The 15,558-nt window shown below is 43.1% G+C and overlaps 1 protein-coding gene across 4 annotated transcripts in view; it reads right to left on the bottom strand.

Moving 5' to 3' along the window:
* The window catches only part of MYO5A (myosin VA), a 73,396-nt gene extending 60,963 nt beyond the window's left edge, over positions 1-12,433 (bottom strand). The window contains exon 1 of one of the 4 annotated variants that reach the window (XM_039339593.1): positions 12,181-12,433. In XM_039339593.1, coding sequence (XP_039195527.1) covers positions 12,181-12,207 — 27 coding nt within the window. In that variant the 5' untranslated portion in view covers positions 12,208-12,433. Of the gene's footprint in view, positions 1-3,886; positions 4,688-12,180 lie in introns of those variants that run through there. The other 3 variants (XM_039339594.1, XM_039339592.1, XM_039339591.1) reach the window with 3 other exon arrangements.
* Between the last annotated feature and the right edge of the window lie 3,125 nt (positions 12,434-15,558).

Raw genomic sequence — 15,558 nt, 5'->3', positions numbered from 1 at the left:
AAAAAATCATTTTGGATTTAAAAGAACAACAAGAGTAACAAATGCAACTGAATAATATTTACCATTTGCACTCAATAATATAGGTACATTGTTAACATATAAAACCAGGACATACCAAGAAACGTTGTTGTTAGAAAAGCAGATTATGTATCGTTGGCTGCTCAATTTCAAGTACAAGCTACTCAAGTCAAAAACAGTATTATCACAACATTTCATACCACATTAAGCATGAATGAATACTTCGGTAACGCTTTCCCTGGGTTTCAGCCAATCTCTCCCTTTTTTTCTAGTTTCCAATACGGAAAAAAAAATACATTTTTGGATGAAACCCACTGGATCCAGCATCTATCAGCATTAATTGCAATTTCAGCTTGGTGTCTTGTCTCCTTGTCCAAATTATATTGTTTTACACATTCCAAACATAAATTCCACAACAGTATCAAGCTCGGCATCATTTTATACACTATGTAAATAGCAGTAACATGCTTACAGCTATCGAAATACTTCTCCCATTTTCTTGACTAAATAAACAGGCTTCCAAAGGCAGAATCCACCTCCCTGAACCTTTTGTGGGAAGTCAGCCCCCCCCCCCCTCAAGAGAAGGAAATATTAACAAGGGCAAAATATTGTATTTCCTCAAAGGATGTTAAAAAGACAGAAAAGCATGCCCAGTTTTTCTTAATTGCCCTAAGTCTCCCTCCTCCACGCAGAAACCAGCTCTGTAGAAATACAGATATCATAATCCTTTCAGAAAGACTGGCACCTGGAAGCATAGAGCTGATGGGATTAGAAGGACAAAGATCCCTAGAGTCAACAATCCCTCACACCGAAAAATCCAACACAGGACATAGCCATCAGCCACAGCCTCAGGGAAGCAGGATATGACCTTTGGGACATAATAGGATTAACCCACGGCCATCAGAATACCAGAAAGGCACACTCAGACTCAGGTCAAAGTTCATGGCACAGGAACAACTCCAAACAAAAGCTCAAGAAGGTATAAAAACCCACCACTCCCTACTACATGTGGTCAGCTTTCTCAGAGCCACACTTCTGTCTGGCTCTCCTCCTCAATAAACTACAACCTTCTTTCTAAAGCAGTCTCCATTTTGTTTATTCCCGGCTTGGACGGGACCCTGATGAAGATTTTCCTTTCAACAGTTTAATGCAGTGGTTCTCAACCTTTTTAATGCCACAACCCCCCAACCAGTCGTAAGTCGAGGACTAAACCGGTCGTAAGTCGAGGACTTTCCCTGCCCGGGACCGCCGTGCATGCATGGTGCCGCCCCCTGCGCCAGCCGAGGCGTAGCTGGCAAGCAGCAGAGACGGAGCACGCCGACCACTGGCTGGGCCACCAGCTGGTCCAGCCCAAGGGAGGTAAGGCACCCGCTGGAAAAGGGGAAAAAATGGCGGACAGCCTTGCTTGGCGACCCCCGTGAAATGGTCGATCGACCCCAAATGGGGTCGCGACCCATAGGTTGAGAACCACTGGTTTAATGGAATACTAAAGGAAGTAAAGAAGACAAATTTTGCTCTGGTAGCGATACAATGTCAACAGAGGTTAAGGCAGTGTTTCTCAACCTTAGCCACTTTTAGATATGTGGACTTCAACTCCCAGAATTCCCCAGCCAGCTCTGCTGGCCTGGCATAATTATGGCAAAGTGCTATCTCAATCAGAAGCATAAAAACATATTTCTGGCTCAAACAGAGTTGCTGTCCATCAGTTATGGCACACCCTTGTTCAGAATGCAACTGTTCGATCAGAAATCTAGCTTGCTTCGTTTGCAAGAACAGGAAGACAGAAGATTGGCAAATCTGTACCAAATTTAGTAGAGGAAAAGAGGAAGAAGACGTTCTCCTCTCATAATACTCCTCGCAAACTGAAAACTAATGAAGCAGGGGGGAAGGTTTTAATCTATGTCTCTATTCACATTATTGAGTGCACTGTGTTACTTCAAACTGCAATTTTAAAAAAGTCTTCCTCCACTGAAAGAAATACAGGCAGCAAACTATGTTAGATTTCTACACGACTAAACTTTGGATTTTTTTTTTTAAAAAAAACACATTATTTTGCTGCTTTTCCATCTTAACAGGAAGAAGACTGTATGCAGACTTATATCTAGAACAGGGGTAGGCAACCTTGGCTCTTTTATGACTCAGCTATGCTGGCTCAGGAATTCTGGGAGTTGAAGTCCACGAGTCATAAAAGAGCCGAGGTTGCCTACCCCTGATCTAGAAGATTGGCAATAGAAAAAGCAAAAAATGAAGCCCCACAAGGAAGTCACATTGCAATTTAAGCTGCAACCCTTTTAAGACTTGAGAGCACCCATTGCTGATATTAATTTATTCCGGGAGCAATTGGGACCGCCTTATTATCAATGAAAAAACCAAGGCGTGCGGTGTAAAAAATGATAAGTCATTAGAAGAAACCGTTTTTACCCTCAGGTCAACATTAGAAGCTGAACCAATAACAGAACTATTACATTATCATCACATTTTCTTAGATAATTTAAGAAGAAACGTTTGTCAAATAAAACTTGCTTTGTTGTCCAACGAGAAATTTGTCCAGTTTGAAGAAGCAATGTTTTCTCTTCAGCTGTTAGGCACCAGGAACCTCATCAAGCACCCAGACAGAACTCTACAATATAATAAGACTGAAGAATGTCTCCGTAAATAAGTCCCACTACACTGAACAGTAATTACTTTGCAATAAAATGTAATATAGTTTTTCCCTAGCTGGTGCTCCCCATTATCTTTAACTCCTGTAACTTCCATAACATTCCATAAAATTAGAGCCAACACACTGCAGGGTAGCAATCTGAGGCAAATACGGTATTCCAAATTAATAGTGGAAAAAACAGCATCCTCTTTCATTAATATAAAGTTAAATATGTAGCATCTTTTTTTGGGAAAAAAATCACAGTATTTTAAACTTGAATGCAGTATTAGATTCTGCCAATCTGAACTGGGAAACATTTCAGAATTATTCCAAAATTGTCAGTTTCCATAGGTAGAAAAAAAAACAAAAAACAGTTCACCTTTAGAACACTCAAGACCCACACAGACAATGAATACAAGTCATAGTTTGATCGCTAAATTTACACACCAAAATATACTATTCTCTTCTATTAAAACTGTACTCCATACTTTTCCCTAACACACATAAATATTCATTCCCTTCGGGTGCAATCCACCGCAACTGAATCAACCAAACTCTTCTGCAACTTTAAACAGGACTACAATCTTGGCAAAGAGGTTATGATCTCTGAATAAATCCCTCGGTTCTAATTTACATGAAAGCTGGGACATGACCACTGAAGTAAAGACTAGGATAGAGAAAGCTCGAACAGCATTCTTCAAAATGAAAAAGGTCTTCTGCAGTCACGACATAAGCCTAAGACTGAAAATCAGGCTTGTCAGATGCTATATTTTTTTTATCCTGCTCTATGGAGTAGAGAGTTGGTCTCTGACAGAAGGCCACCTAAGAGACTGGAAGCATTTGAAATGTGGATTTACAGGCGGCTGTTACATAGAAGCTGGGCTGACAAGATCAGAAATGAGGAGGTGATAAGCCGCCTGGGAAAGCCAAGGGAAATCATCAAAACAATTAAAAAACGAAAATTAAAATATTTCGGACATGTGATGCGACACCCAGAAAAATATGGCATACTCCATTTAATCCTCCAGGGAAAGATGGAAGGCAAACGAGGTCCAGGCAGAAGAAGAACATCGTGGCTTCAAAATCTAAGGGACTGGTTCGGACAAAACTCAGCTGCACTTTTTCGTGCGGCTGCTGATAAAAACAGGATCGCCAACATGATCGCCAACATCCGATAACGGATAGGGCACAAGCAGAAGAAAAAGTAAGAATAAGACGGTAACTTACTTGAATGTACATATGGTTCAAGCTATCCACTGTTTTCCAGTATTCGCGGTGATGCAAACTTCTACTAATCTGGGCAGCAATCATTGTCACCTTGGTAAGCGAGGCATGGGATAGGACCTACTCCCTGCTGTCTGCTAGTAAGCCTTGTGGTTTGAGCTGATTCTAACAGGCAAAGTGATACTATCCACTCTCAAAGCTACGTAAGGATCAACTGAATGACAACTATGTCAGATTGCTGGATTCTTTCCTTGCCCAAAAGTTCCCCAGCACAAAAGGCAAGAGTGTTCCCTCTCTGCGCCTCTTGAAAGAACGGAGAAATCCCACTGTCTTGTGAGAGTCATCAAATGCCAGCGTTCAAAAAAACATTGCTCCTAGCGATAATTTGTTTTCACCATTCATATTAAGCTGGCGGCACTGGGCCTTTCGTTCTTCCCTCTCTAGAAACAGGGAGATTAATAGCCAAAGAATTAATATTCAATAACCTGCCTTAATCTTGGCTTCTTGCTCGTACTCATTGCATGCCCCCCCCCTCAATTCTGCTCCCTGTATAAATTAATTTTGCTGTATTACGAGCCATTTCATTTAGTGGCCTTCCCCTCCACACTGTTAAGGGGACAGGAACCTGGAAATACTTCATGCTCTTTTGGCCATAGCCATCTCAGTCTGGAATACCTTGCTTCTTCTCAGGGTTAACCTTCTGCTAAAATGGTGTTTTTTCAAACAAACTTTGTAATAGAGAGGGCTAGTCAATAAGCTAGCATTGCATGCTCTGCCAATAAGTTGAGGAGTGTATCACATGGCGGTGCACTTGAATCAAGCTACAGCTAGAATGGAATGGACCTCATACATCGTATCAAGCCTTGTGTAGTGTGCTTATGGCAGCTTTTCTCAACGTTTGTGTGACGGCGACCCCCGTCACACAAACGTGCCGTGCATGCGCGCCCATGCGCACCCGCCCCATGCGCACCCCGCCCCCATGCGCACCCCATGCGCATCCACCCCATGCCCCCCATGCGCCCCCATGCGCGCCCACCCCCACGCGCGCCCATGTATGGTGGCGCCCCCACGCGCAGCGCGCATGCGCGGCGGCGGCCCCACGTGCAGCGCACATGCGCGGCGGCACCCCGAGGGGGGGAAATGGCGGATCGCATTGTTTGGCGACCCCCGTAAAATGGTCGATCGATCCCAAATGGGGTCGCGACCCATAGGTTGAGAACCGCTGGCTTATGGGCTTTACTGAGCCCTGGTGGTGCAGTGGTTAGAATGCAGTATTGCAGGTTAGCTCACTGCTCACTGCCAGCAGTTCGATCCTGACTGGCTGAAGGTTGACTCAGCCTTCCATCCTTCCGAAGTCAGTAAAATGAGAACCCAGATTGTTGGGGCAACAGGCTGACTCTGTAAACCGCTTAGAGGGGGCTGTAAAGCACAGTAGAGCGGTATATACATTTAGGTCAGGGGTGGCGAACCTATGGCACGCGTGCCAGAGGTTGCACTCAGAGCCCTCTCTGTTGGCACACAGACCACCTCCAGCAGCAGATCCATCAGGCCACCCCCGCCACCCGGAGCAGGAGCTCCATCCAGCACAAAGGAGGCGAAGCGGCAGACTAGCAAGCTTGAGTAGAAGTGGTAGAGCAGAGGTCACCAACCATTGTTGGACTGGAAGAAAAGGGAGGAGGAAGCATTTTGCACTGCAAATGGGGTGGGGCTAGTGCCTGCGTGATACTCACTAGCCCTGCCCCGTTCTTACATGATGCAGCGCCTTGTATCTGCACCCTGTGGTGCGGCGGCGGCCGTTTTTGCGCCTTGCAGCACGGTGGCCCATTTTTGCGCCCCCAGTTTTTGCGTGCCAGAGGCGGCACTCAGAGGCACCTCCCTGGCTCCCCCCCCCGAGGGCACCACAATGCTGATGCAGCCCTGGCACTTTGTGATAAATAAATGGGGTTTTGGGTTGCGGTTTGGGCACTCGGTCTCTAAAAGGTTCGCCATCACTGATTTAGGTACTATTGCTATGGGAGGAGGGTTTTGATTTTTACCAAGAACAAGTGCATTGTTAGCAATTCTGGGCATAGATCTGCACATTCTTTGGCATCAGGGCATATGCTAACAGAGCCTTTCATTTCTCCTTTGTTATTTGCTATCACTCCTGCACTGTCTTCAAAATACAACAATACCCTATCTTTTTTCCCCCTCCTTTGACAAATCATTAAGGCTGGCTGCACCTTCTTTCTCAGCTCTGCTCGCCTTTCTTGACAGTAGCCATTACCATGTCCCCCACACCAACAGCTGGCAGCTATTCAGCTTCCCCCCCCCTTAATTCCTTTCACTGAGATTATGTACATACCCTTGGCTTCTGCATTATCTGCGGTTGATAATAGCTTCCACAGGAGGACCAAGTAAAATACCAAACGTTGCACCAGATCAACCACCATGTCTATGCTTAGACAATTTAGTTTTGGATTTGCAAACTTTTCCATCATGGCTTAATGGACTTATCTCACTTAATGACTTAATCTCACCTCCCTTGTATCTTGTCTCATTTTATTGTATTTTACTGTGGTTAATGCTCATGTTTGATGTGGTCAATTGGCGAATCAATAAAGTTTATCACATTGTATCCTTATAGCTTAGTGTTTTGGGAATCTAGCAAAATGGGGGTTAGTCAATACATCATGGTAAAACCATGGGTTATGGCAATCATAGGTTAAGGCCATCTGTAAAACAAGCCCAAATGTTACTACGATAATTATACACTGCCCAGATGCAGGATGGACAGTCTCTACATTTTATAAATAAATATATCTTTCAGACGGCCACAGCCGGCTACAGACCTAATTGCTATTATCCAGCTATAGCTTCTACAGGTAATTCTTTTTGATCTATATCAGTAACAATGGTGGTAATATCAGAACATAACAAAAATTTGGAATTTCCCTTTTTCAACCTCTTTTAAAGCACTGTATCAAATCATCTTGCAAAGTACTGATTCATAGGCGGGACTGGATCAACAAGAAGGGTTAGCGGTTTGGATATTTGAGCCTATTCAGCAGTTAAAGATTAATCACCTGCCGCACCCCAAAATAAATTAATTCACTGAAAGTGATAAAGAGGTTTTTAAAAATAAATGCTAATGTGTATTGTTAAAGAAATGCTCAAGACACATGCTACAAGGCTGGGGTTTTTTTTTAAAAAAATAGGCTCTTTAAACTGTTAAAGAGAATCTTCACATGGATATAATCTATGCACAGAGAGCAGATGTACTGTCATGTAAGAACAGATGTTTTCACATTTTACTCCACATCATGCTAAAAAAAAAATATTGGCCCACTTCCTAGCAGTCATGCAGATGATGAGAAATTCTAGCTACTGTCAATTTCACAGAACATCAGCTGATCAAAATACATCCTAGACAGGGCTGTGGATTGTCTGATTCTCTACAGAAAATACGTTAACACGGAAGATGTTCACAGGAGCGAGACATTATTGCTATCACTTGATGAGGCTCAAACCGTAATGTTTAGGGGTTCACTCTAATTAACATGTTTCAAAATGAGGCCTTGATCTGTGGAAGGGTACCTCTTGAAAGTGTGCTTGCAAATATTCACAACCATGAGGATACTTTTTCCAAAGAATTTCAGTGAAAGGCAATACATCCAGACTGATTTCTTGAAGTTGCAGGTTTTGGTCTGCCCACCGTATATGAATAAACATTTCCTATGAAAGGCCCTGTAAAGCAAGATTATTTCTTCATATATAAAATGCTGCCTCTCTTCAGTCAGCTCTGCCCATGTTCATCATACTTTCCTTGGAATAAACTGCACAGTGAGACAAATCTTCATCAACCAAAATGGCAGTGCTGGTCTTTACAAAGGAATGGAAAGAAAGGTGTTTTTTTTTTTCCCTTTAGAAAGAAATTGTAACTTCAGCTTGTCAGTCTACCAACACACTGCATTTACATTTGTTAAACTGGGTTCACACACCATTTCTCTAACTGCTTGTCTGTATCCTACCTGTTGTTGCAATTTTATATAGCTAGCTCCTCAGACCATGATGCTCAGCCATTAAAATGTGGCTCTGCACCCAGGTCTGGGGTTACAATGGACGCTGAGCCTTTGTTGTTGTTGTTGTTTTGTTGGTTTGGGCATATTTGGCTGTTTTAGTCTTCCAGATGTACATGTTTTGTATTTGGTCTTTTCTGGGTATAGCTACCCAAAGTCCTTTGGGAGTTGGGTGGTCTCAAAATATCATCATCATCATCACCACTACCACTGCAATACCTGGAGACAGATGAATAGAGGAGAAAGGAGAAAACTAGACAAAAGTGTCTTTGTCTACAAATATCCTGCTTTCATCTCAGCCATAAATATTTTGCTTATTTCAGACATTTTCCATCTCCCAAATCTGACCTTAGATCTTAAGCAGATATATAACTTCCATTGAAACAAACAGGCCACCCTGGTCAGCTGAGCTATAACATCTGGTTAAAGAAACGCCTAGGGCTCGGAACACATTTATCCATTGCCCCACTATAGCTATGCTCTAAATTCCAGGCCATCAGAAATCCTACGTTCATTAAGATTTCCACGCAAATGAGCTTAAACCAGGGCCAGTAAGATCTGGATGCTTCCAGGCTATGGAAATATTGATCCCACCACATTCACTGAATTTTAAACAGGGGGAAGGAAAGTCCAGGAAACATTTTCTACAACAGTTTTTCGACTGCTTCTTTCATCTGTGCATCATTAGAATAGAATAGAATGGAATGGAATGGAATGGAATGAAATAGAATAGAATAGAATAGAATAGAATAGAATAGAATAGAATAGAATAGAATAGAATAGAATGGAATGGAATGGAATGGAATGGAATGGAATGGAATGGAATGGAATGGAATAGAATAGAATGGAATGGAATGGAATGGAATAGAATAGAAAATATTGAGTGGAGTGGAGTGGAATGGAATGGAACGGAATAGAACAGAATAGAATAGAATAGAATGGAATAGAATAGAATGGAATGGAACGGAACGGAACAGAACAGAACAGAATAGAATAGAATAGAAATATCTTTATTGTCATTGTGTAACTCACAACAAAATTAAGTAAAGAGGAGGAAGGAAAGTCCAGGAAACATTTTCTGCAACAGTTTTTCGACTGCTTCTTTCATCTGTGCATCATTAGAATAGAATAGAACAAAACAGAACAGAATAGAATAGGAATATCTTTATTGTCATTGTGTAACTCACAACGAAATTAATTCCTGTCCACAGTGCACACTACATACAAGTAAAAACCACAAATAAGAACATACATTATATGCACGCATCCTTCAGCATCTGCCCCCATAAGAAAATCCATTAAGGAAAAAAAAACATGGAAAACATCTCTTAAGGGTAAATTCACAGCCAGACAGCTGAAAATATTCTTTGAAATAGAATATATGGCTGCATACCCTTCTCAACGCAACCTATCAAATCCACATGGGTTATAACAGAAGGCAGCTACGTCTTGCACCTCCAGTGCAAACCTCACTGAACAGACTTACTTCTGACTAGAGATTGATTCAAGTGCTTAAATGGCTTGCCTTATTTTCAAAATAAAACCACCCTATTCCACTTTCCACAGATCAGCACCATCTGTCACTTAGTGAAAGCCAGTGTCACAAATAGAGAGATTTTGTTGCCTTGCTACAGTATTTAGGGGATTTTCACTTGATGTGGTTCCTGTTTTTTATGTTGAACTGCATTAGTTCCAATTTATGTAGTCAAAGAACAAAAGCTTGGCTGACTAATGAATGGAGTCAATTCAAGCTAAAAGACTGCAACATCACTCCAAATGAAGTGACTGGAAAATTTATTAGGTTGCACAACCTTCAGGACCTTTGAATTGGGTTAAACACACATACTTTTTCAAAATGAGCCAGTTTAGGGTAGAGGCTTAAGCCATTAGGTAAGAAACTAGGGAAAATGTGAGTTATAATCCTGTCGTAGGCGCAAAACTTTCTGGATGCCTTTGGGCCAGTCACTCCCTCTCAACTCTAGGAAGAAGGCAATGGCAAGCCATTTCCAAAAATCTTGCCAAGGAAACTTACGGACTTGCCCAGGCAGTTACTAGGAGTTAAGATTGACTCAAAGGCACCTCCCCAGAAAAATCCTTTTCAAAAGGGGCAAAGGAACAAGTAAAATAAAAAGGTGATATGATTCACTCTAAATTGTAATATGCTAATGCATAATTAATTAATGTAACACACGTCCCTAAAGAAAAAACAAATTGCCATTTCTATATCACCGTTTTTTTAAGGCTCTGAAGTTCTCTAGACAGCAGGAAAGCAAAAATACTAACAGAGGAGTTTAAGAGAAATGTAGGCATCTAGAGAGGAACACAGCATCTTAAGTTACAGCACCCTGGGCCATCGCTAAATCCACCTCTTTAAAAGTTAACTGTTCACACATTTTAATTTCTCATACTGCATTAATAAGAGAAGCACTTAGTCACAGCTGCCATTGACAGTCACAGCTGCCATCTTAACCTTTTTTGAAGCATCCTAAAGACCAAGTATTTTTCTTATTCCAACGAACAGATAAAGAATGGAGAGTTCCAGAAAAAAAAGGAAATAAGCAGGTTTTACCTGCTTAGGATAATTTCTGTTTTAAGATTTGCCTAGATTATCATAGCAGCCAAGCAATTTATAGCACGGAAGTCACAACCTTGTAGATGTGAAATATTTTTTTATCAGCAGTAACATCAATCTCTTATCATTCCCAGACACAGCCTATCCCTAGCTGTACAGTCTTAAGAAAGTAAAACTGCCACTTTTACCACCAAGAACAACAAACTTATTACTGAACAGAATAAGAAAATATTACAATGACATTGCAATTAGGCAAAGATTTGCCAAAATTATATCTCCCCAGCCAGCCTGCTATTCAGGGAACCTGAACATTTCCTTTCCTTGTGAGGTTTGCCAGGTAGGCCTTCTCTAAAATAGCCCCCACCTTATGGTCGACAGTACTTTCATTTCAGCAATATTCGGAGCTCCCAGCTTGCTGCAATTCCATAAGCAAATGAAAGCTGGTTGAACACGGTTTTGGTCCCACATGACTGACAATGCATGCCTGTCTTGGGTGTTATCTTTGCTTTCCTTTGGTAGTTAATTTTGGGGTTTTATATTAAATTGTAGTTATTTAATGTCAGCTTTTTCTTTTCATTAAATGATGCACTCTACACCACCCAGAGTCTTTGGGGACCAGGCAGTGTCGTAAGTACTGTAAATAAACAAACACAATTAAACCAAATATGGTTCACGCTTATGTAGCAGAATAGACAATAGTTCAAAGAAGCCTTATTATAAACAAAAGACAGCTTTCCATCCATGCACTGATAAAGCAGATTTTTTCCTACCTAGAGCCTTCGCTGCCATCGTAAAAAAAAAACAGCTAGTTTTTCTGATGCACAAAAATTATGCTTTCTTAGTCTTTGTAGGGCAGTGACTTAAAATTTGCAACCGCTGCTGGCAGGAAAAGGGGGGGGGGTGGAGGAATCTTGAGGCAGGGCCTGCCAAAACAGCAAAAGGCAGGTGTGAAAGTCCTAAAACAAGTTTTGAAAAGGGCTGTAAAAGAGGAGGCTACAACCCCTTTCCTTTGCATTTGCGGAAAGAGACATCGATAGTGATGAGACAAAATAGATGGAGGACATGGCAGTTAAGATGCAGGATGTGAAAGATGCTGTAGGCCCAGGTTGGGCATGTCGTCCTTTTTGCATTTCATTGGGGGGGGGATGCAATCCAAAACTGAGCATCACACAAAGCCAAAGAGCCAGAATATATATGTATGTATGTATGTATGTATATATGTATGTATGCAGGTAGGTCTTTGGTTAGAAAACAAATATGTATGTATGTGTACACACACACACACACACACACATATATACACACATATATAAAATATATATTATTTAAATATACAATATAAAATATATATTATTTAAATATACACATATAAAATATATATTATTTAAGGACACATGTCTTTCACTGAGCACCAACCTAGAAGACAATGCAAACAAGGACGGGGATGGGGATGGGGATGGGGGGGAAGACTCCTTTCCTTCGCCCCCCCTCCGTCAGAAAGAGACCCCCCCAGTCCTCCCCCCACAAAAACGGGTAGTCAGCAGCCACCCCTTTGGGGGCGCTCGCCCCCCCACTCCCCCCACCGCCCGCGGCGTTGCCAGGCAACCCCCCCAACGGCCACCCGGGCAGGCCTGGCCGCCTCCCTCCCGCGCGAGCGCGCGCCTCACCTTCGTGAAGAGCTCGGAGGCCGCCATGGTGGTGGAGGAGCCGCCGCCGCCGCCGCTCCCACCCGCGAGGCCGGCGGCGAGGCCGGCTCTCCCGCCTCAGGGCCGGCGGAGGAGGAGAAGGCGGGGCGGACGCGAGGAAAGGAGGGAGGCGGCTACTGGCTGCCCTCGGCGGGAAGCGGCGGCTGCTGAGCCGGGCCGGCCATGTCGCTCCCTGGGATGCGGCGGGCAGAGGGATGAGGAGATGCGGGCCGCTCCCTCCGCCTCCCTCCGCCTCGTCAGGCATGCTGGGTACCGGCGGAGGCGCCCGAGCGTGCGCGCGGCCCTTCCCCAGCGGTGGGGCACGGACGGCCGAGACCTACCCCCCCCCACTTCCCTTCTTCCCATCAGGCGGCGGCAGGGTGGGGTGGGGGGGTCAGGGAAGGCCGGCTGGGCTGCTCTTTGGGGGCGTGCAGGGCTGCAGAAGCACCCCCCCTCCTTCCAGACGTTCAAAAAGGAGAGACCCTCATGAGAAAGGAGAAATTGAAACAGATGCTGAGACTCTGGAAAGGGTGCAGAGAAGAGCAACAAAGATGATTAGGGGACTGGAGGATAAAACATACAAGGAACGGTTGCTGGAATTGGGTATGTCTCGTTTAATGAAGAGAAGGACGAGGGGGGACATGATAGATGACCTCCAAGGTCCCTTCCAACTTTACTATTATTATTATTATTATAGCAGCCTTCCAGTATCTCAGGGGCTGCCCCAAAGAAGAGGGAGTCAAGTGGTTCTCCAAAGCGCCTGAGGGCAGGACAAGAAGTCCCAAAGATGCTTTTTCAGGAGGCAACTGGACTATATTTTTCTTTGAAGACGTTTCGCTTCTCATCCAAGACTTCTCATCCAAGACGCTTCTTCGGAGCTGAAGAAGCTTCTTGGATGAGAAGCGAAACGTCTTGAAAGAAAAACAAGAAAGTCCGGTTGCCTCGTGAAAAAGCATCATTGGGATAACTGTGACCTGGATGACTGAGAATCTCCATAGACATGGAGCAGGACTAGAAGGAACGGATAGAAAATAATCAAGGAGAGAAGTAACCTGGAACTAAGGAGAAACTTCCTGACAGAACAATTAGTCAGTGGAACAACCTGCCTCCAGAAGTTGTGAATGTTCCAACGCTGGAGGTTTTGAAGAAGAGACTGGACAGCCATTTGTCTGAAATGGTGTAGGGTTTCCTGCCTGAGCAGGGGGTTGGACTAGATGACCTCCAAGGTTCCTTCCAACTCTTGTTATTCTACTCAGTTCTGCAAAAATAAAAATAAAATCCTCTGTAAGACCCAGTGAGACTCGTCCATCAGAGGGAAGCCGTGGTGGCCAGTAAGCGTCTCAGTCCCGGAGGGGACTGTCCTGCACCCTGCCCTGCTGGTTTTAATACAGATAGTCCTCAATTTACAACATTTCATTTAATGACCGTTCAAAGTTACAAAGGGCCCTGGAAAAAGTGACTTAGGATCGTTTTTCACACGACCTTGCAGCATTCCCAGGGTCACATGATCAAGATTTAAAACAACATGGTAACTGGTTCATATTTATGACTGTTGCAGGGTCCTGGGTCACATGATCCCCTTTTGCAATCTTCTAACAAGCAAAGTCAATGGGGAAGCCAAATTCACTTAACAACCAGGTTATTAATTTATCTACTGCAGTAATTGACGATTTATCAACTGTGGCAAGAAAGGTCATAAAATGAGGCAAAACCCACAACAAATGTCTCACTTAACAACAGAAATTTGGGGCTCGATTATGGTCATAAGTCGAGGACTACCTGTATTTGGGGGGCGGAGGGAAGATGAGGCTAGACCAGGGGTAGGCAACCTTGGCTCTTTTATGACTCATGGAGTTCAACTCCCAGAATTCCTGAGCCAGCATGGCTGAGCTTGGAAACCTCTCCCTTTCCCCTCAGCATGGCTGGCTCAGGAATTCTGGGAGTTGAAGTCCATAAAAGAGCCCAGGTTGCCTACCCCTGGGCTAGACTAATCTGAGTTACAGGTTACCAGGGACAGATTATAATTGAGACCACAATTGAGGCCAAAGTGTCTATTGTTAAGGCAGTGTTTTGCTACATTTTACTTTTTTTACTGTTAGGCAAATCACTGTAGTTGTTAAGGAAATTGTATGGTTGTTAAACGAATTTGGCTTCCCCCCCCCACTTGGCTTGTGGGAATACATGCCAGTTGTCCAGCAGCCAAATGTTGATTATGTAATCATGGGGAGGCTGCAATGGTTGCAACTGTGAAAACTGGTCATAAGTCATTTTTTTCAGTTCAGTTGTAACTCTGGTCACTAAATGAATGATTGTAAGTCAAGGACTACTTGTAGAACCTGATTTAGCCATTATAATGGCTCTGTGTGTTGGGATAGTTGGGTTCACTTCCTCCATCCTCCTAAACCAGGGTCCCCCAGTCTTCAGCTCGTTGACCCATGAAAGTGTTTAGCAGGATCAAGCCATCATTAAATAAGCCACACATACATATGCACCCATTGTACTGTTGCTTTTTTGGGTTAAGCAGTCTCCAAGTAGCAATCAAAGTCAACCCTACTTAGCTTTTTCAAGATCAGTCATGGATAAGTGCTGCCACCTGCTGTCGCTGTCCATTTATTTTATTTATTTGCTTTTGTACAATATCCACACAAGCTGGGTTTGTAATACTGTATAGTAAGCTAAAACACGAGTGGTAAATTTGATAGTCCAGTCTGTTTTGTACACATGGCCAATTTGTGCTCAACAAAATATCGGGCTTCTACTAAGTTTTATTCCACAAAGTCCATCCATTAGATTTCTTAATGAGGCCCACAAAATAAATTCCAAGACCACCTATGACCCATTGAGTCATCCTTTGAGAGTAAAAGTAGGAGTCTAATGTGACCACTTCCTGATGTTTGGTGTTATCTGTTGTCTATGACATCCTCTTCCTTTTCACAAGGCATAATTAGGCTGATTTTTTTTTTTTTACCCTGATGGTGGATGGTGTTGCCATCATCTCTTACCAACTGGAATAGACCCTATTTTTCTGGTTTGATCAATAAGTAGAAGGTATTTCTATTCAAATAGTTAAAAGAGCTAAGGTTAGTTATGCAGGAGCAATTCAGCTTCTTCACAGTTTACCAAAATTACAAATACGCCAGATACCAATGTGCTATCATATCTAGAAAGAGTGTATACAGCGGACAAAAACAAAGGTGAACCTGCAATTTTGTATTAGAAAATATCAGACGAAGTCCGAACACTAAAGAATTTACATAGTTCCTGCTCCTTCAGGGATTTGTCTGAAGAATCCATTCTGATGGTTCTTGGATTAATTTTCAGAATCAATTTTCATAAATGAATTGCATAGAAACAAGCCTA

Source organism: Crotalus tigris, unplaced genomic scaffold (assembly GCF_016545835.1).
Source record: "Crotalus tigris isolate CLP2741 ecotype Arizona unplaced genomic scaffold, ASM1654583v1 scf7180000017735.2152567, whole genome shotgun sequence".
NCBI lineage: Eukaryota > Metazoa > Chordata > Lepidosauria > Squamata > Viperidae > Crotalus > Crotalus tigris.
Note: the sequence above shows the minus strand (reverse complement) of the source record. Positions and strands in the feature narration are given on the sequence as shown.